This window comes from Ambystoma mexicanum, chromosome 11 (assembly GCF_040938575.1).
Source record: "Ambystoma mexicanum isolate Mex_15411 chromosome 11, UKY_AmexF1_1, whole genome shotgun sequence".
NCBI lineage: Eukaryota > Metazoa > Chordata > Amphibia > Caudata > Ambystomatidae > Ambystoma > Ambystoma mexicanum.
Genome location: NC_090934.1, coordinates 1,056,658,218 through 1,056,681,078, shown reverse-complemented (window position 1 = coordinate 1,056,681,078; position 22,861 = coordinate 1,056,658,218). Strand labels below are relative to the sequence as shown.

The 22,861-nt window shown below is 45.8% G+C and overlaps 1 protein-coding gene across 1 annotated transcript in view; it reads left to right on the top strand.

Moving 5' to 3' along the window:
- RLBP1 (retinaldehyde binding protein 1) overlaps positions 1–22,339 on the top strand; it is a 246,605-nt gene extending 224,266 nt beyond the window's left edge. The window contains exons 7-8 of the mRNA XM_069624301.1: positions 14,031–14,141; positions 21,601–22,339. Coding sequence (XP_069480402.1) covers positions 14,031–14,141; positions 21,601–21,759 — 270 coding nt within the window. The 3' untranslated portion in view covers positions 21,760–22,339. The remainder of the gene's footprint in view (positions 1–14,030; positions 14,142–21,600) is intronic.
- Positions 22,340–22,861: the final 522 nt, after the last annotated feature.

The window sequence follows — 22,861 nt, the reverse complement described above, 5'->3', positions numbered from 1 at the left end:
GGGTCCCAGAGAGTCTAGGGTGGTGTGAATGCCTGGGACCGCCGTGGTCCGTGATAGGTCCACGTATGGTGTGAGTGTTGATGAGCGGATCTCCCATTGGGTCCCCTCCGTTTTGGCGCGAAGGGAACCGTGGATAAGAGGGGGCTGGAAACGCCACTACCATGTCGATCTCCTGAGTTCTCACGAACGAAGGAATACAGGAGCCAAGTATCCTGTAACCAAGAGGCTGAACCGAGGAATCGCTGGTGACCCGCTGAAGGACTGCTCCTCTGCACTGCTGTCGCCTTGTGAAACCCTTTTCACCTTTGATCGAACCAGAAGGCCTGTACTGGTACTTCGACCCTTGGAATAGCGGGAACAGCTATTCTCGGCATCTTCACCATCTCCTGCTCGTAAGCCTTCGGAAGCGTCTCTGGGCCATCCAGCAGACTGATCAGCTTACACAGGAGTCTTGCTCTGTAACCGCCGCCAGGTTGTGTAGTATTTCGAGTCCTCGTCACTCTCACACGCTTTGTACACTTGGCGTTCCCAGGTCTGAAGTGAGTAGTGTACATTTGGCTCAGATACACACGGCCGCTCCGTTGCCCTGCTGTGGTAACAAACTGTGCGGGTTTCTTCGTTTGGGATGTCTTTTACTCAACTCTGCTGTTGCAGACTCAACACGACGACGAGACGTCCCCTGCTCTTCTGAACCTGCCAGCGACTGAAACTGACGCGGAGAAGCCTGGGTCTGCTTGCATCGGGGACCGGTGAGTAGCATAGCTAGGAACTGGTCGCCCTCCTGCAGGAGCCCATAGCTTTTCCCCGCTGTGTCAAAACAGCACGCCTTTCCGTACTCGCGCTCTGCTTCTGCCCACAGTGGAGGCTGCGCTTGAGTCGCGGAACTGTTCTTCTTCATTTGTGCACTAACCTGAACTGCCTGATTTCCCTCGAAGAGACTCCCCTTTTGCCCGTTGGCACCAGCATGTGCAGGTACTTTTGAGCACAAGGCTCCACTCTTCGTAGGGCTCGGACTTCCTTCTAGTTAGGTGCCTCTGAAGGCGGACTGGGTCTAAGCATTATTTCGCACTGCCTGTTTTCCTTCCCTTTTAGGTGGACTACACATTTCGTGCATATAACGCTTGAGACTTGTTGTATTTGTATATATATTGTATTGGTATGGTATGTGTTGGTTTACTAGAGTTATATTGTGATTTCTCGCTACGGTCATTGTTTTAAAGGCCTTGGAATAAATGTGTATATATTTTTAATATAACACCTGTTTGGAGTAGTTTGTAAGTGTCCTTGCTTTGTGTGCTCATTGCAGGCTTTCAGTCACCCTCACCCCTCTTGAGACCTAGTCTTGACCGCCGCGATCGCTACCTTGATTGGTCTGGCTCGTCCAGAGGTTACCCTGTTCCAAGTAATTAGGTTGGCCTTCTGAACTTCTGCGCCACCAGGACAGAGTTCAGAAATCCGTCTTAACATGGGGTAAGATGACCACGAGGGTGTCTATGTCACCAGGACACCACTCTTCCACCTCCAGCCTTGAGCATCAGGAGTTCAGTCCAATGTGATCAATTGAAGTCCATCAAGACTACATCACCCACAAAACATCTGTTTATTTAACTAAAACGTATGGATGAAACAGTGATGCCTGAGTGACAGTGATTAATTTTAGCTCAGGATGTCTTGGTATAGGGATCTGCCTTTAGAATATTTTGCCAAAGCTTGGAAATTGTTTCCTCTCCTGGGTAGCCCTCTGTCACGAAGAAGTCATAAGAAAGCAGGGAGCCGAAGCATGGTGCAGACGCATCCTTCCTCCCTCACAAGAATGCTTCTTTATTGACACTCCCTTAAATCTGGAGGCAATTTTTCTATTGCTATTTGTGCAACTTTAGTGTGTAATGATCTCCTACTAAAGTGGTGTTCTTCCATTGATGTCCGATTTACTATCTTCCATCCAGGTATTTTTCAATCATTTATTTCCTCTAAATCCCCATAGGTCATTTGCCAGGAAATGGAAAAGGCTGTCCCTATGCGTGAATGATGGGGGCATCTCATAAGATTCTGCTCATGTGAGCGCTGCTACATGGATTTAAAAGAATTGCCTTTGCGAAAAATGAAAGTAACAGAAATGACTTGATTATACACTTGGTTTATTTAGCATTTGCTTGGGCACGGCACTCATGTAACCAGTGCAGCATTCTGTGCGTGGCCATGTTGGTATACAGCATCAGCATTCCAACCTTGGAAACGGCAGTATTCCTGCATCCCACAGTACTATCCCGAACGTGCAGCCACAGTTGTCAGGCTCATTCACTTTCTGAGTCCAGAATGGAGCTACAGTGAATCCAAGATGCATTCCTGGGAGAAAAGGTATTTTCCAGAAGGATCCTTCGAAATATCTTTGATTGGAGCTTCAAATGTTTGGGAGTATGGGGATTGGTCGACTTAAGGAGTAGAAATAGGTTCAGAAGGAGGAAGAGACGAAGATGAGAGAGGTACTGAGGGATAGTTGCTGAGAGAGCGAGATAATGTGAAAGATAGAAACAGTCAACCGTGCCGACCGATTAGGAGAGGGCGGAGGGAGCAGGACGCTGCAACATGAAAACTTTACACTGAGGAGAACAAAGGATGAGAAGCTTGGCGCGAGAAGCTGGGAGGAAAGCGACAGAGTGTAGAGAGAGCAGGCCTAGAGACTGAGGTAGGAGGCAGAGAATGATCAGTGCAGGCAATTGATGGCCCAGTCTGATCATGCATTTTGTTGGTCATTGGATGCTAGTATCCTCTGGTAACAATTTGATTGTGGGTGACATTTCATGATGATTGTCTGTGAGAAGCAATACAACTATTTATAATGTTCTATAATATTTTGGGGGCATTTGAATGCTGCTACAGTCATTCAATCTTTATTCATTCGAATTTCTCCGTCAACAGAATTAAAAACATGAAATATGACAGTAAAAAAAATTTGAAAACCACACTAAAAGCACAATACTAAACTACACCCCATATAATAAATATAGCTGCATTAAAGATCTTCCTTGACAAATTCATACGAGCTATAAATACAATGTCATCATCATCATCAAATGGTGCTTTAATTCGGCACATAGGAACAAGCACAAAACCGAGACATGCATAAAATATATATATAGCACATGATTCGATTTTAAACATGCAAATACAATTATATTCCATAAATGCCTAGAATTTGTTTCATGCTTGTAAATATGCTTCTCACTGTTGTACCTGTTATACTGTAAAGCGCTTTGGCTTAAAGCGCTATATAAACTCAATAAACAAACACAATTCAATGAGAAAAATCTTGGGCCATCCGATTAGTCCAAATAGATGGCCAGATAATTTGACAAGGAAAATGCTATGCCCTGATGCAGGGTACTTAGACAATGCAGCTGTGCCAGCCGAGAGTCTTATTCCATGGTTCACAATACAGTGTTTAAAATGTGACTGGAGAATCGTGGAGTAACTCGTGCAGACAAAGTGTTGGAGGGATTCATATGCACCTTCACAAAAAGGACAGCAATCGGACCCAGTGTTAAACCATAGATTTCTTTGGAGTGCCAGGGGTTGTGGGGGGGGTATTCAGCCTTTTTTTCATAGAAAGAGAGCATTCAAAGGTTGACTTAATATGCATTAAATAGCTCTCCCGTTCATATGAAGGCTTTTCTATCCGGTAGTTCCAGCCAGCGACCAGTGTCTCGCAGATTTTCACTCTTCTGGCTTACACCCAGTCCCTACAAACATCTTTAATTATCGCCTTGCTATTAGGTTGCAATGACACTGGATTCTCCCAGAATTTATCTGATTGCAACACCTGAAGTAGTGATATGATGTGGACAAACCAAGGAAGCTTGAGCGCCCCCTCACAAGCCATTAAATCCAGTAGGGCCTCTGGATAGGTTATCAGCTCACTGCTGGACCACATCTTCACCAAGTATAGCAGTGACTTAAGTGCTATGTTGTGCTTATTGGAGTCAGGCCTAGTTTGCAATAAGTAAGATGGGTTGGTGCTTTTAGGGAACATATACACTTTTTTGAGGATGAGATTTCTGTTGGGGTTAAGCTTGCAAGGTTTCCATGTCTCCATAGTTCCGCCCTACACGTTGCTGCACTTAACGGCCTGAAATCTATACACCTCCAATGCTGGTACGACCGCGTTATCTACACATTTCTTTAAGAAGTAAATGATAGCCATACCTCATTTGGCAAGTGTAACTTTGGCTTTCTTGATGTGTCTGGACCACCAAACCTAAAGCCTAGGTAATCAAAGAATACAACTTCTCCTATTGGTGAAATTCCTAGTTTCATCTGGAGGTTGGTTTACTTTTTCATTTTCTTCCCATTCTCGTGTGCTTTGTTTTGGCTTGGTAGATGGTCGGGCCGCTCTTATCACAGAATTCACTGAATTTGCTGCGCAATTTTAGTGAATCCGCTGGGCGTACGAGAGATGAGGACCGCATCTTCTGCAAATGAAAGGATATGGATTTTCCGTTCACCCAGTTTGGGGGAATCTCTGAGTCCACAGACAGGCTACTCACAACATCGTTGAAATAGATCGAAAAAAGTATGGGGGCAATGACGCAACCCTGTCTGATCCCTTTTTCTACAGGAAATTAGTTAGTGGATGCCCTCCCATCCCACACCTCACAGCAGCTGTATTATCTGTGTACCGGTGAAGGATAGCCCTGAGGAGAGCTTTAGAGAGGTTCTTATGTGTTAGGGTTTTCCACAGCTCTGAACGTGGGATGCCATCGAAGGCCGTTTTAAGGTCAACAAAGAAGAAGAATAACATACCAGAGGCCAAGTTTATATATATTTCAATCTAAAAGCCTAGTCTGTAGTGAATATGCCTCTTCTGAAACCTGCTTGGAGGTCACTAACAGTTCCTCTATGGCTTCCACATCTGCTTAATGTACTGGCCCAATTTGTGCACTAATACACACCTAAAAGAATGGGCACATTTTACACTATAAAGATTTAACACAAAATGAGCTACCCGTGTGATTCCAAGCAAAAGTCAATTGTTGACTGTTGCAACTCTGCACCAGTGTGCGGCCATGCCAGGTGATACACAGGCAACATCTGAGCATGCGCATGCACACGTACACGCGCTGAAGCACTGCTCTTTTACATGTGATTATGTCCAGAGGCCGGACTCTCTGGGCTCACTTGACCTCACGTGAAAATGTGAGCAGCAGGAAAGGTAATTTGGGTGAGCACTGCAGTCCAGGAAAAGGATATATGGCAACTTGGGATCCCTCTAGGTAGGTTGCCCTAGCCCAGACCAGTGACTTGTACTATCCCACTTAATTGCAGCATTTGTTTTCCTGTCTCCTCATAGTCGACGGCCATGGGCATGAGGGTAGGTATAACGTGCCTGTTGCCCCTTACCACCGATTTCCAAGCTGCCTAGAGCCACTCTGATTTGTATGGATCAGGCGACCTGGTCCTAAGCCACATCTCTCACCCCCCTGATTTGTATGGGGCATGTGGACGTTTTCCCAGTGATGTCACTTTCTTTGAGACTTGCAGGGTCAAAAGTTGTGTCTTAGGGAGCCTCCATTTATTACAGTGATTGGAAGTGCCGGAATCCGGTCTGTAGAACTTTATAAGAACACAAATTAATAAGAACTTTTCGACGACACAGACCCAACTGTACCACCACCACCTCAACTAGAGATCAACCAGAAAGGAAACCTCATCACCGATCAAGACAACACCAACAGAAAAGTTCAAACCAAACTACACATCTAAACTCCACTGCAATCTAATAAACACAAGATCCATGTCAAAACACTGAACAGAGATCTTTGACCTACTCGATGACAACGGACTCTACCGCAACCTCAGCCCTGATTCTGCTCGACCTCTGTGCAGCCTTCGACACAGTTAGCCATGACACCGTAAGCAAAAGACTTGAAGACATAGGCATAACGGACATGGCACTACTCTGAATTAAATCATTCCTAGCAGACAGAACAGAAACTGAATGGATAAAACTCTTCAAATCCACCCCATGAGTTAACGACTGTGGAGTACCACAAGGGTTCTCACTATCACCACTGTACTTCAACACCTATCAGACTCCAGTAATCAGAATCTTCAAAAAATACAACATTACATGCTACAACTATGCAGATGGCACTCAAATCATCTACAAAATTGAAGACACTTAAGCCGATCACTCAACCCTAATGGAGTGTCTAAAAGAAGTCTTTAACTGGATGAATGCCAACAACTTGAAAATCAACCCAGGAAAAACAAAAATCATGATTATATCCAAAAACCAAGAGAACAGCACCTACATTCCATGGCCAATGGAAATAGGAACCGTACCAACACCATCTAAGGTAGTAAACAATCTGGGAGTCCTGATGGACAACACCCTAACCTTAGAACCACAAATAAATGCAATCATCAATAAATGCTTCTTCCTCCTCCACACGTCAAGAAGAATCCTACCTTTTCTCTGCTTCACCCACAAAACACTCAAAATCGTCGCCCTCATCATGTCAAGAATCGACTATGCAAACAGCCTCTATCTCGGGATACCAGAATATCTCCTGAAGAAAGTACAACGGATCCAAAATAGAACAGCCAGACTGCTCCTCAAACTATCCAGAAGAGACCACTTCACTCCAGCCCTAAGAACACTGCACTGGCTCCCAGTCAAACATTGCATCACCTTCAAAACAATGTGCAAAACACACAGGGCAATCAGCGGACAAGAAGCTGAATTCCTACAAAAGAAAATAATCTACAAGCTAACGAGACTCCTCAGATCAAGCAACGAAATCCACCTGGAACAAAAACCATAATTTACGAAAAACCTTGAGGGCTCCTCCTTCTCCCACTTAGCCGCAAAAACCTGGAACAACATCCCGAAAGAAATTAGAAACACCAAAGACCACCTACACTTCAGAAAATTACTAAAAACCTTGCTCTTCAACACCACAGATTCAAAATGAAAAACCGAAAAAATGAACACGAAACACAAAGAAAGGATGACTAAATTTAGGATGACACTGACAGAACCGACCAGAGAATCTCTTACTACGACAAGAGACAAGATGCTAAGTCGAATAGGACACAAGCGACACCCATGAGGACAGAAATCAGCATCCCTAGCCAACTCCTGCAAACGACCTCACCCGCCCCAGAATTGCTACCAGGTATCATACTTGTATGGAGTTGTGTGAATGTTAGCACTTGCCACACTTGAACTAAGTTGTGGACATTGGCATGAGCATTGACCGTATGGAGTTGTGAATGAAGGCAGGTGCCGCCCCTGGACGTAACTGCAAGCGCTGGCATGTGCCAGGTTTTGAAGGGGCTGGGAGCGATAGTCTGCATAAACAACTGAATAAGATGATGATTTCCCACCTCCCACCACATATGGATGGAGTAGCTTTGGCTAGTCAATGCTGCGCACCGACTAGATTGGGAATGCTCTCTGTGCCAGATATGAAAAGACGCACAAACGCTTGCCTGTGCCGCATACAGACAGGTGGCACGCAGGTGGCTGAGGCCGAACTTGGTTATGGTTATGAATGTGAGTGGATGCCATGTGTGAAAGGGACTGTGAGAAACGGTCGGCCCAGATCAGGACAGATATGCAGAGAGGCTCCCGCACCGCACCTGGAGAAAACACAGAAATTTAGCGCCTCACTCCCGGACAGCAATGCCAATTAACCAATCCACTAACAATTTCACCCATCTGCATAAACCTCTCTTACTCTAACCAAACACAACCACAAGCCTACAACACAACAATCCGCACAAACTTCACTACACTGCAACAACAAAACAAACCACACATAGACTTGCACAACAGCACACGAAGACTACCAAGGGTAAAAACCCCAAGCCCAGCCAATAGACCCACAGGGGTGAGGCTGCCACAGCACATCACTGCTCTCTTGCACTTTTCCAGCTTATTCCCACTAACTCACGCCCCCCCATTTCCCTTTTTTTTCAGAGCCGCCAGAGCGCCAGCGGACCACTGCGGTGGTTATAGTGCGCGGTACAAATATCCTTTAACATTAACATTAAATCTAGAAATTGGCACATATGCTTCTTACAGGCGAACTTGAATGGATGGTGTACAGTTAGCTCCAACATCAAAGCTTTAACATCAACCCTCATTACTAGATGATCTCTCTGAAAATTCCCATCACATGTTTATACATGTAACTGAATAATGTTCCCGATTGCAAAGCGTTGTGAGCAGGGATGTCATTTAGGGATTGCAAGGGGTCGCAACAGTGACCCCTGAGTCCTCCCTTGCTACCCCTAAAAAAACGAAAAATGCAATTATTTTTTCTTATTTATTTATTTATTTATTTATTTATTTATTTTTTACTTCAAGCTCCTGGGCTGTGGCTAGCCCCATGTGGCTCTTTGCTTCTGGAGTGGCTGGCTTTCTTGTTCAGGCCTTTAAAAAATAAAAAAAAGTAAAAAAAAAGAACAGGTGTTCCACAAGTCAAACACTTGCAGCAGTGACCCTAAATAAGCAAAAATAGGAATAACAAATAATTAGTCTTTCTGGAATTCTATACAATTATTTCTAGACTCATTAAAGGTTTATTTCAGGCACACTTTAGGGGGTGAGTCACTGATTTAGTATGTTCTTAAACACCTCAACTCAGCCTTTCATCCTAATGAGGTCGATAAATGAGTACCAACACAGGTTGGGTGATATCGTATGTATTGTATATACAGCTCCTAAGCGTAAGTGCTATATTACAACACAGCATTATTATTTGGCCATGGACGTCTGCTTGCATTTACAGTAATTTGGTAATATGGGCCTATACACACTGATCTTAACTATACATATGGCGATCCATTCTTATATGAAATGCATATCACATTATAGTGACACCCTAACCATATTTTCCGTACTGTACTTAAGAACAATGCTATGTGATACCACTTCCTGTTTTGTCAAGGGGTGAAAGGTCGTATTCCATCATTTCCCATGATATGACTTCAGCATGGGGTCAAATGACAACACTTCCTGGGATGTCATCAGGGGTCAAGAGTCATATGATGTCACTTCCGCTTCCCCTGGCATTTTGGGGAAATGACGTACCTGGCTTTGAGGCAATCATTGTGGAATGGAGAACTTTATAAAACCTTAAAAACAAATAGATATGGTTAACTGAATTGACTTTGAGGCAAACACATACGTCATGCTATTTTACAATGGAAAATATGTATATTTTATATTGCATATAAAAATAATCCGAAAGAAGTTAAACAGATGTTCCATTTTGTTTGAAGGTGAATAATCGAGCACGCTTAGTGTATGTTTCAGAGCTGTACCCAAAAGGCTCGAGTCACGTCCAGTATCTTTCACCCTCCCAAGATGTAAGGCTGACCCTCCTTCCACCCCCATGGTTCTTAATGCCAGGAGAGTTTTCCTCGATATAAACAAACATCCAGGGACTCGCATTTTAAGCAGTTTCCAAAACGCTATTATTAAACAGCGCCTCATTTCTTGTAGCTGGTAAACCTGCATGTTGTATCTGTATAGTGCACGTGATGGGAGCCCAACGGGACACTTTGGAATGCCTGCCAGCGCCTGTGGCCCTTTGGAAATGACAGTTGCTTATGACGGTTGTTGATAAGACCGTTTGAAAATGATCGTTTGAAAATGGCAGTTGCTTATGACAGTTGCTGGGAGTTGTGGCCCTTGATGGTGGATCATTCTCGGGGTCTTTCACTTTTGATAAATCTTCCTTAATTACCCTTAATATTGATGGTCGTATATAATATACACAACACTGCAGCATTATTTTCTGTTGAATAGGATACGGCTTTTTGAATGGCAATATAAGGAAAGGAGATTCCTGAAGGAAGCATTGGTTTCGAGCAGCTGGTATGAAGGAGCACGAGCCACGCAGCAGTTTATCATCTGCTTCGGGTTCAGACAACGGCATGTGCAAATTATCATATTAATTTCACTTTCATACGAGGGCGTCATTGAGCCAAGGCACGCTGGTGTTGGTGACTTTCCAAACGGGGCCTATAGAGGGTTTCACCCCCACCCGCCGTAAACTTGACCCAGGAAAGGGCACGTCATTTCGCGCCATGAAGTCATCATGCCCGTTCCATTGTCATTTTTTGCACACGTTAACCACATCTTGCCCCTATTGAAGTCCTGATGACCGCATGGTAATACACAGCTCACATATCACCGTTGGTAATCGAATTACCCAGTTATGACCCCATCATATTTAGTCATCAATTTAAACGCCAAGGAACACCCCTCAAGCATATGTTACTGCTTTTAAAATAAAGGGTAATGCAGATACAGTCAAAATATTGTAATAAAGGGCTTGGCGCTTTCTGTGAGGCCCTAATGTGCACAAAAAGACCTGAAACTGTTCCAAAAACGTTTTGCAAACTTTGGGCCTCATTACAAGTTTGGCATGCAGGGGAAAAAATGGCAGTAATTCTGTTACCGCCACTTTTCCCACACCACCAAATTATAATTTTTAAAGCGCTGTAAATCCACTGATTTCCAGAGGAAAAGTAGCAGAATCGCCTCCAGCTGGCTGCTGGAGGTAAATCTACCACTTTACCTCAAAAAATCGGCAGATCTACCGCACAGTAATTCCACCCACAATAAATCCACCAGAAATCCCCATGGAATCCTGTGGTCTCCAGAAATAGGGGAATTGTGATCACTTGTAATCTCGTGGTAACTCCACGGGCCCAAGTGGCGGTAATGGTAATTGAGTTTGGCTAATATTTGAGCAGATTTACCACCAGAATACCACCAAACTTGTAACAGAGCTAATTGTCCTTTTTCTTCAGTGGTGAGTGGTATTTTCACCGTCTCCCTCAGGTGTAACTGATACAAGGACCCTTAGGCACGTTAGCAGAAGTTGTATCATGCAATTGGCCAACTTTTGTCTTTTTGAAGTGCGGCCATGCTAAGGGAGTTTGTCCCCTTGGGAGCATTGATTCAGGCACTGCAGGGAAGCTAACGCCGTCTACTATCTTGGCAGAGAGATCAGACAACTTGAAGCTAAGTCTTTTTACTGGATACAACAGCAGACCAGGGGTATGAGTGAGCAAATGGGGTTTGGTTTTGGAATGAGTGTCAATCAACAAAATGTCACTCCTCCTTCCTTCAACAAATCTGCCTTCCCAGCCGCAAAGAAGTCACTCACAGTGTCCATGGTTTTGAGTTTTCTGCACTTCCTTCTTTCTTGGCATCTGGTAGAGTCTTTCTTGACTTGGGCGGGTCTTGTCAGGCTGTTGCATTTCTCCTTCTGGACTTATGGACTACCTGGCACCACCACTCCTCGTGCTGTGGCTCATCTTGACGGGGTTGGGCATCACATTTCTGTACTGGCTCAGCTAGTTATTCTTACAGGCCTTTTGCTGAAACTGCCCCCTCTCCATCATTTGATGAAAGTGTGCAGGGCCCAAGACCTGGGCATGTTCCCCCTTTCCCCTTTGCTCTACCCATCAAACATCTTCTCCTGGTCCCCTACCATTATTACATTCTTCCCTGCCTCTCCCTCTCACCTCGCCGGCTTTCTCACCGCAATCTCTCCTTTTCACTCTCTGGCTTCCTTGTCCTTCTGCCATGCGGCACTTTCATTCTCAACTCTCCCCCTTTCTCTCCCTTCTCAGATTTCTCCTTTACTTATTTTCCATCTCTCTGCTCCTCTCTGTCTCTTAATTCAGTTCTCCAGCGTTCTAGAGGCGTAGCCAGGATTGTCTGACAAGTGGGTGCTGAAGCTAATGTAGTTGCGCTCCTCGCAGTGACTAACATCCAGAGGCATTGCAATGGGGGGGGGGGCTGATGGGGCTATAGCCCCTGGTCTTTTGGTTCTAGCCCCGGATAGAAGCTCAGGGGCTACAACCAGAAGGCTGGCTAGCCCCCAGTCCTGATAGACTCGACATTAGCGTAGCCCCAGATCTTTTCCGCACCTAGCAACACCCCTGCTAACATCTGTAAATGCCCAAGCAGTGCTGCTGTGTGGGCATTTACAGATTTTGGATGGGCCTTGCCCGCTCAGGCTCTACCTTGTCTATGCCTCTGTCGGCTCCGTTCTCATTCTTTTTTCTCTTTATTGGTTCTGCCTCCTCTTCACTGTTCTCCTCTTTAATCATCTTAGAAGTGTCTCTTTGCCCTTCTTGCCTGCCTGTTTCTTGCACTTCCCGTTACTGCCTCCTCTTCCCGCTCCTCACCACCTCTGCTTCTGTCTTTTTCCTCTGTCTCTCCTCTTCACCACTGTGCTGCTTTCTCACTCTTCCAATGCTGCTGACATCTCTACTTCCCTCCTCTCTATCCTGCCTCTGTCCCTCTTGCTTCCACTTTTGCTTGCTCTCCTCGACCCTCCTCACTGCACCACCACGAACCAAACTTCTCCTCTCTACTTCTGACTCCCATACAATCTGCCAGCTTCATTCCCTTTAGATACCTGCATGGGTTCTTTAATCAGGTGTGATTGGACTGGACGATTGGTGGCACTACACATTCGGCTGGCGTTAAAGCTCCGACTGTCAGCAAACTGCAATGCCACTCTGCAACCCAACATGATTGGCGCGGGAGGATAGCTCAGGGGCAATGTGCTCGCCTTGGAAGCAAGACGACACAGAGCACCACAGGTTCGATCCCCGGGTATGTGCTTAGAAACCTCTGGGTATTAAGTGCGTTATAAATAACCTATCATATCATATCATGATTAAACATCCGGTTGCCATGTATTGCCGAAGTGATCAATGTAACCACTGTGTCTATGGCTGGGGTTCTCCTGGTGTACCTCTTTAGGATTCGGGCAGCTCCAGGTGGACACAAATGGAAGGTGCACACGAATGGAAGCATGCAATGTCTTCTTAGGGAGCAACTTTAGTGAAACAAGATGCCCTATCGGGAAAAATACAAATGCATGTGGTGGCGGCTCCATAAACGATGTGGCATATCTCTATAATGTGCAGGATGGTTGTGGACAGCATGGGGAGGAAAACAGACGAGGCTAGGGATTGACTATAACTTGCAGGGTTGTCCAACTCCAGGCCTCGAGGGCAGGATCCATGCCAGGTTTTCTGGATACCCCTCATTAATATTCATGAGATTAATTTGTTTGCATACAATGCTTCTAAATGTATACACATTTTTCCTCGTGAATATTAATAAGGGCAATCCTGAAAACCTGTCAGGATGTCAGCCCTCGAGGCTTGGAGTTGGACAATAACCATGGCTCAGACTGGGGATCCTTCTTATGCAACCCAGCATCATCGAGTGGATGGCGACCCCACTCCCATCCGCTTGTTTCAAACATGTGATTTTGTTACACTACTTGGGGTGCAACATGCAGCACAAAATGCGGTAGCCTTTCCTGAATACTCTAACTCTGGCCAGTTAGTCTGGTGTGAAGGGGGTGGAGGATGGGGGGACAGTAGGGGATGCTGCTATTGTTTCCAAACCATCGGCAGCTGTGGAGGAAGATGGGTTGAGCAGACATTCCTGTATAGGAACCAGTAAAAGCAACATGGGCATGGCCCATAAAACCAACACCTCACCAGCCGATACAAGTTCATCGCTTAACTTTCCTTTAGAAGGAGAACCTCTGCCTTACTGAGAGGAGTGTGTTGCTGGGTCTTTAATACCAACTGTGAAAGCACTCCCTGAAATCTATTACTGTGCTTATATACTGCAAAGATGCAGAAGCTGAATGCACCATACAATTAAATCTGTGTGAAAAACCATATAGGGAAGAAAAACTCACTTGACCCTCGGGCAGCACTTCTCTGGTCAGTCAAAGCTGTGGAATGTTTCCAAAAAGAGTCCTACCTTCCCATTCTGTTTTCATGCACTTGTTTCCAGTTTCTAGATAAGATCAACCCTCTCTTCTGCAGGGAGACGAACTTGCATTACAAGCAATGTATCACTGTAAAGAAATATACCTATGTGCTGAATTAATAAAAACATAGAACATTAGCACTGGTGTGATAAGAATTAAAAAAGACTATATTACATGCATATGTTGCCTTGACAGGACTCCTTCCCAGCCCGGTTCAAAGCGGTCCACTTCATCCACCAGCCGTGGTACTTCACCACCACGTACAACGTGGTCAAGCCCTTTCTGAAGAGCAAGCTCCTGGAGAGAGTGAGTATCAGTGCAGAGCACCACACAACATGGGGGAGTGGAGGGGGCGGGCTGCAGGGACGGATGTGACGTCACAGCGAACACTCAGGTTGACGCTTTACCAGCCACATGCTGCATATCAGAGCAGAGCACCACAGAACCTGGGGCGTGGAGGGGGAGGGCTGCGGGGACGGATGTGGCGTCAGAGCGAACACTCAGGTTGACACTTTACCAGCCTCAGGCTGCATATCAGAGCAGAGCACCAGAGAGCCTGGGGGAGTGGAGGGGGAGGGCTGCGGGGACGGATGTGGCGTCAGAGCGAACACTCAGGTTGACACTTTACCAGCCTCAGGCTGCATATCAGAGCAGAGCACCAGAGAGCCTGGGGGCGTGGAGAGGGAGGGCTGTGGGGACGTTTGTGACGTCAGAGCGAACACTCAATTTGACACTTTACCAGCCTCATGCTGCGCAGGACCAAGCAAGAACACATTGTTGGTGTCAACTAGTTATTTTATTTGATAGTTTACTGTAAGGTAGCAAACGACCTATAAAAGCAGGAAACACAGAATGCAACCAAATATAGGGAGGGGCTATGACATCCTTGAGGAGGCAGTACAAATCACCTTGTTTGATGGACACGTGTATGAGAGAAACACATTACAGTGAACTGTTTTAAGTTACCTTTGGCCCAAAATGCATTAAAGAGGACAGCAATAGGTAACATGTTGGAATAAGGCATGCCTTTTACATATTTGAATATTACTCATGCATTTTCCAGAGTAATTGGTAATGAGTAGTTTGCTTAACAAGCTCCATTCCCATCATTACCTGCTGCACAGACATTAGTATTAATAGTAACCTATAGAATCGTAGATGGGATATTCTTAAGGGGATCAGATTTTCAAGATAAAAAACCGTGACGCTAACAAAAATAAAAGGACTCAGTCACTCACCCCTCCCTTCTCCCGACATTCCCCCAATCCCAGTGTGTGCTCAAAAATTGTGCAGTTTTGAATGTGGATAAAAACACGTAAATAGCAATTATGATATATTTAGGTAATACTTATTGAATGATGTATTTTAATGTTATATGTATACAATAAACTTCATTGTTATTTAACTAATAAGCTCTGAGCCGGGGGGACATTACCCCTTCAGCTGCCAGGGACGTTAGAGTTGAGAGCTACACAATTGTGGCCAATATAATTTACTGAAAAAAGTACACCTTAAGTTCCCATAAGTGGGAGAACAGAACACAGTCAAACCAGGAAAAAGACCTTGTGGTTGAATCACGTGTCAGCTGTTTTCACTTTCATTAAAATATTCCATTCAACTAACCTTAGTGTGTGCGCAGTGTGGTTGTGAATCCATTGCACTTAAAGTGCTTTGTAAACTATCCACTACTTTCGGCGACTAGGCCGCCTGGTGAATCGCTCGTGCCTGTGCACTATCTCTGCCTATCCCTTTACTCCCCTCTCTACAACCACAATGGCTCTCTCCATCTCTCCTATCTACTCTAACTGCTATTTTATTACCTGTCCTTCCTCTCTCACAAAGTCTGGAAGAAAAAAGTTAAAGAAAGATCTTTTGTCCTCCAATCCTGGCTTACCTATCGCGGACACCTTTGTCAGTGCTACTTCCAGACAAATTGGCACTGATATCATATTTTCTTTCCCCTCTACAAACCTTTGGGCTCCACATCTGATCTTCACTCTATCCCCTTCCTCTTCCTCACCCATTAATGCTGGCACTAGATGGGAAGTTCTCTTGGCGGGCTTGTCATCCTCGAGGTGCATCATCAATGTCCATCACAATGGCACTTTCATGGCTGAGGGTCATGGCTCAGGGTCTTCTACCCAATCTCCTCCTCTTTGACCGGCACCTACCTTCTCTCATCAACTTCCTTCCCACTCCTGCTATCCCTCCTTCCTCTCTTTCAGCACCTCCTTCACCTCCTCCGACGGGTGTAACACCCCCCTGTACAACACCTCGGAAAACCTTCAAAGGTGGTGACCGGCTTCACTTAACCACACTTAATGCTCGTTCCGCTATCAAACACTCTTCCGACATCAGCCTCCTCGTTGAAGACTTTGATCTTGACATCCTTGCTCTCACCGAGACATGGTTCAATGCCAGCTCAGTCACTGCTTTTAACTCGCTTCTCCCTAATGGCTACAAGATCATCTCAAAGCCTCGTGCCAACCGTGCTGGCGGCGGAATAGCCTTGATCTTCCATGAGTAGGTCCCTTCTTCCCTCATACCCACCCAGCCCTACCCCTCCCTTGAAAGCCTGGTCTGCAAGCTTGGCATCTCTCCTACTTCCTCTTTTGCCATTGCCACTGTCTACAGGCCCCCAAACCCGGTCTCCTCTTTCCTTTCAGAATGGGGTGACTTCTCCTCTCTCCTGTCTTCCACCTCTAAACTCCTCCTTCTGGGTGACTTCAACATCCACCTTGATTCTTCAATCTTGGCCTCCATACTCTTCTTTGACCTCTGCACCACTCTCTTCTTCTCTATTCTAACCTCTCGTCCTACCCACTTGGCTAGACACCCTCTTGATGCCTTCATACATTCTGATCTTTTTCTCTCTACCCCTCTCTCCACCCCGCTCTCCTGGTCTGACCACTTCCTCCTCTCATCCCACCTCGGACCTCTCAGCCCTCTGACCAAAACTCCCCCATCTCTGCCAGCCTCATTTGCGGACATCTGTCCAATGAAACCAGTGTCAGTTGCTGCATTTGCTTCCCCCTTCATCTCCCCATCCTCCCACTACTGACTCCTCTGTTGACTCTGCTCTCAGCAATCTCCATCTCGCTATCACTAAAACTCTCAATACTCTTGTGCCTGTCATGAGGATACATCTGAAACCTGGCACTGAGCATTAAACTTGGTACGATTCTGATCTAGCTGCTCTGAAAAGCAAGTGCGGAGCTGCTGAACGGAAGTGGCAGACCTCAAGCTCATCCTCTGACAAACTGGCCTGTCGCCTTCTACAAAGGCAATATCTTCTCTCCATTCTCACCAAGAGGAGGGCTCACATCCAGGCTCGTGTCTCTGGAGCTTCTAACAACACAGCTGAACTCTTTAAAATCTGCAAGGAACTAGCCAATCCATCTGCCGTCTCTACCTCGACTCTTCCTTCCCAGGCCCTCTGCACTGCACTGGCCACCCACTTCACTGCTAAAACGCAGAACATCCCTCCTCTCTCTTCCCCCCTCCTCCATCCACCTCCCACCCTGTGCCCTTTCTCCATCCTCATCCACTCTCTCCTCCTTCTCGACTATCACATTGGACAAGGTCACTAGAGTTGTCCGCTCTATGAAGGTCTCTTCCAAACAGGTCGCCCCCTGTTCTTCCAGAAGTATTAAGGACAGCATTGGATTCCTTTCCCCTGCACTCGCTCACTGCTCTCCTGAAAACCCGAAAAGAATTGCTTGCATCTCTTGACTCCAACCCACCCACTGTTCTCATTCTACTTTATCTCTCCTCTGCTTTTGACATGGTCAACCACTCCATCCTCATAAAGTGGCTCCATGATAACCTTGGTATCTCAGAGTGGGCACTGGACTGGCTCCTTCCTCACTGACCGTCCCTCGTAGGTTATCCTGGGTTTTTTCTCCTCGCCCACCTCTATCTCCACTTGTGGCGTTCCTTACGGCTACATCCTTATGCCTTGGCTCTTTAACATCTATCTCGCCTCTATTGCTCACCTTATCTCCACTTTCTTCCTGCACTTCTAGTGCTATGCAGATGACACCCAACTCTTCTTCAGACTACCCTCTGCATCTCTTCTCACTTCCTCTGTCATTCCTGATTGCCTGTCTGCCATCCAGTCTTGGTGCACCGCCAATGATCTCTGTCTCAATGCCAGCAAGACTGAGATTCTTGCTATCGGGACATATGTTCCCTCTTTTCTCCCTTCACTCTGGCCACCCTCTATGGCTCTACCCTCTCCTTCCTCTGAAACCAGAAACCTGGGAGTTATTTTCGACTCCTCTCTCTCTCTCTCTCTCTCTTTCATTGCTCACATCTTGGACCTTGCCAAGAAGGTCCATTTCCAGCTCCACCTCCTCAGAGACATCCTCCCTTTGCTCACTTTTCCCCAGAACCTTATTGTCTTCAGAGGCTTGACTAGTGTAACAGGATCTTTCTTAATCTACCTCCTTCCTCTCTCCGCCCCATCCAGCTAATCCAGAATAGGGCTGCAAGACCTATCATTGGCCTCAAGACCAGGGACCGTATCTCTCCAGCGGCTCCGGATTGCTGCAAGGATTACATTTAAATCCCTCTGCATCATCCATAAGGCTGTCTGGGTCCAAGGAAGGACCACGATATTTGCAACTTGCTCTCACCAAATACTCTCCTTCCAGATCCCTATGATCCTCCGGCTCCAACTCTCTGCTTGTCAAGCACTTCTCCAAGTAGAGAGTGGGCGACCTTTCTCTCTCCTTGGCTGGCTCCCTTCTCCGGAATAGCCTCCCTCTTTCTGTCTTGAGCCAGATCTTCTCAAGTTCCACAAGCACCTCAAGACTTTCCTCTTCTGTTTCTCCTTCCCTCTCTCGCTCCTGTGCTAAACACTCCACAGTTTAGCACGGGAATTTAGTCAGTGTTACTGATGGCCAGGGCCCTTACGTGTCCCTCTGGGTCCTGGTCTTCTGTTCAATCACCTGCAGCATCTGCCCTCCCCCTTCACTTGCCTTATGGGGACCACGGGCCTGTGATGTCTCACACGCCTGCCCTTATCGTATTGCTGGAAGACTTATCTCCCAGCAAGTGGTCACTGCCTGGTACTTACCCGTTTCTTTTGCAACTGGCTCTCTGGCACTCACCTGTTGCCTTGCAACTGGCTATCTAGCACTTCCTCCTCTGTGGAGCCTCTAGCACTTACCAGTTCCCCTTTCCCTTCTCCCTCTCTGCACTTGCTCGCTCTGAATGTTCACAAGGCCTAGTAGGACCACTTTTTGTATTTTGCTCATCAGTTATCATATTCCATTGTCCTGCTGTTCCTTTGTTCCCTTTGAGCGCACTTTGAAAAACTATTAATTGACGTATAAGTGCCTTACAAATGCCCAATAAAATAAAAAAAACGGATTCTGTCACCCTACCTTTCCCTAAAACCGTGACTGGGTTTTTAAATCAAAAAAACTCTCAGGACAGGGGAATAGAGGGCCCTATTCCATGACAGTCCCTGCAAAACAGATATCCGGTCACCCTAGCTGTACTTCACTGAGGGCTTTGAGTCACATTTGATAACCAATGGGAGCGAAGCTAGAGCTATATGTGTATCTCAGAAACCCTGAGCACAAATACACTTCGTAATTTGTAGCTACCAATATGCCATTTTATTTTTCCTTTATCGTTGACAGCGTTGGTCGGTTCTCGCCATCCCTCTAAGACGACCCAGAGGCAGAGAACACAGCATGTTTACCTGCCGTGATTTCAGAGCAGTTCATCATGAATTTCATAATCCTTTGCTGTAAGATCAAAGGACGAGGATAACGCATTGTGAAACTAGTTGAGGGGTCTTCCCATGGAAACCAAACACCACAATAGGAGAGTCTGAGGCCATATATCAGAGGTCTGCGCAATTTGGCTCTCCTGATATTTTGGACTACAACTCCCATCAGCCTTAGACAGCATAGTCAACGCTGAGGTATCATGGAAGCGGTCATCCAAAACATCTGGGGAGCCACCAGCTGCAGAGTCCTGCGACATGATCACCTTAATGGGATAGGTTTGTATTTTTTAAGACTTAGCTTTAAGACCTCACGTACCATAAGCGAGGTTCTGTAGTCAGTATTACGGCTGAATACCTTGAGTCAGGATAAAGGTAAAGTGTGTGAACTTGACATAGAATCCTGACAGCAATGCTCTTGCCAGGTGGACGCTAGTGTAGGGAAGAAACACTAAGAGAACTGGTTCAAAGCATGCTAATCTGATAAAGTCGATTAGCAGTTGCTTTGACAACGCCATAGTCTCTTCATTTGCGGTCCAGGATGACTGCAGAGGTCTTTGTAATAGTCTAAAATAGAGAGAAAAACTGCATTGATAATTTTCTCTGATACTCTGATAGATGCAAAACATCTTATCTTCTCACATTGAACAATGACAAAATCCTGGGAGTCAAAGAAGAGAGTAGAATGCAGATAGCCTTACAGGTTACTAGCTATGGAGAGAGGCAGCAGAAGGAAGCTTCGTGCACACCCACCGAGAGAATTGAGTAGGCTGTACTTACGAATCTACAGGGTTTGGTCCTTCATAGCAGACAAGCTACCCTACTAAGGCTTCCATTGTGCGGTGGACGGGTGGGATGGGTGGGGCGGGGTCTCTGCCAGGGTGTGATTTTAGTTTGAAATAATCAAAAAACAAGGTTTTTACACCTCTATGCTGTCATCCAAACATGTCCAGATGGCAAGTATGTCTGCAGTAAAGGATGTAGCACAGTGCCATCCATTAGTGCTCTGTTGGCAGACTGCGTGCACATATCTTACTCCTTCTAGAAATGCTCAGCCGGTGCTATCTTTGGGACATGTCGGTTCCTGGAGATAGCCCTGTACCCATGAACGTACACTTCCTGTCCAGCTCATGAAACAAACATGAGCAAAACGAGGTTCCAGGGTGACCTGCCAAGCTTGCCACCACATTTCCCAGAGATAGGAGCGGTTGAGCATTTCTAAAAGGAGTAAGAAATGGGCGCGCAGTTTGCTAACAGAGCGCTTCTGGGTGGAACCATGCTACATCCTTTCATAAATTATGTGCACGGTTTTGTCAGAGTGAATGTTTTGGCACCAGAAATCCCAACCCACTCACACAATGGAATGTGGGCTCAGTAAGTGCCATTGTCCACAGACACACCAAGGATTCTGGAGAGCACAGTAGATCATCTCATGGTCACCTGACACTGTTTGTAAGTCACACCACTCACACAGCATTCGTGCAGCACTACACACGGAACAGTGTGCTCGATATTCTTTCCAACCAGGGAGTGTAACAGCATATAGCAAGACTGACATGGAATATCAGCTGTAATATGCAGTGACATGGTGTTCATTGCTTACTGCTGTCTTCCCCCGCCCAGTGCAGATACCTTATATGCACTACATAGCAAGCTGTGGAATGCGCTCCCCAATGCCCTCAGAGCTGAAACTTCGCTCCTTGCCTTTCAGGGAAATCTGAAAACCTCCCCCTTAAACTAACACTCTATCTGCACATCGCCACACTAATATCACCCCCCCACATCTCTCTACTCCATTATCTCATTGTATATTGTAAAATGTGTAAAATGTATACCTGCTCTCTACTTTAACCAAGCTCTGCTCACTTTCTGTAACAAATGCCACGATGCCAACGGGCTGTTGTGTGCTCTAGAAATATGAATAAATAAATAAGTCTTGGCGCTTACCTGTCTCTTGCATGCTCAGATACTCTTGATGGCTTGACTGGGGATTCACACATTTACTTACATCGTATATTAAACCAGGTGTTTGTCCATGGAGAAGATTTGGAGTCGTTCTTCCGGGAAATTGATGCGGATATCCTGCCTGCAGATTTCGGAGGCAATCTGCCAAAGTATGATGGAAGAAAGACCACAGAGAAGCTGTTTGCACCACGAATCGAATCCGAGGACACGGCTCTATGAAGTCTACCTGCACCCGGTGTCTCCTTTTATCCTTGTCGAATGCAGCATGCATGTTTGCAAAGGAAATTAACACGCCTAGAACTTCCGTAGATTGTATCATAACCATGTTTAAAAATAAAAGCTGAATCTGGGACCTTGTCCAAGATTCCCATGAGCAGGAGTTCCCACTGCCATGCTTCGAAAAGGCAAGAGCAGACTGGGAATCCTTTATGCACCTGGTGATGTGCTTGCATGACACTCGCATGGATGTCCATCACGGTCACGGTTGCTTTCATGTTCTTCGGTCCTGACAAAATGGCTGCCACATCCTATCTATTTGACTGACAAAATGGCTGCCACATCCTATCTATTTGACTGTGCGCATACCTCTGCAATTAGTAAAAACTGTCAGACAAAGCGAATAGCAGCAGGTTTGTAACATGCCTCCACCTTATGCCGTCTAAAAAAATAAAAATACATGTGTTTGAATTTCTACGGGTTGACCTAGATCTGGAGGTGTTGTGCAGAATCTTCACTACTTTTCCACAGCCTGCTCAAAATAGAAGACATTTTGAGGAATAAAGATGCTTTGAGAGAGTAATCTTAACACTCAGTGTTTTTTTGGTAATAATCGGATGCTACTGTGAATGTGTGTTTTCATTGGGTTTTCTTCCTCAAGGCAAGCGCTGCACTCACCCTGTTTAAAGGCGAGTGCTATCTTGCCGGCAATGCATCAGAAGGCCCTTTTGACAGCGTCCTGGCTATCAATAGTAGCAGGATCCATAATAGTCAGCTGCACCAGATTCCCAATGACCAGTGCTGCTGGAGGCAGGGGTGCCATGATCCCAACTGTGATGGGGTCCCCTGTCATCAGTGGGAGTGACTACGTTTTAGGTTAAGGCGCCATATTTAGTGCAGCCAAATACCTTTGCTATGGGTAGTGGTAGATAGCAAATGTATGCGAATACACATCCGCTGCAGTTATGCGCAGTTATGTGCCATTGGTTCTATGTTCATTAATCCACCCTTTTATTTTTCGACTAGTTTTTAGCTGAAAGTTCTTGGCTGAAAAAACTCATAGAATGTTTTAAATATATATTTCGTGGGCTTCCCCCAAGGCTAT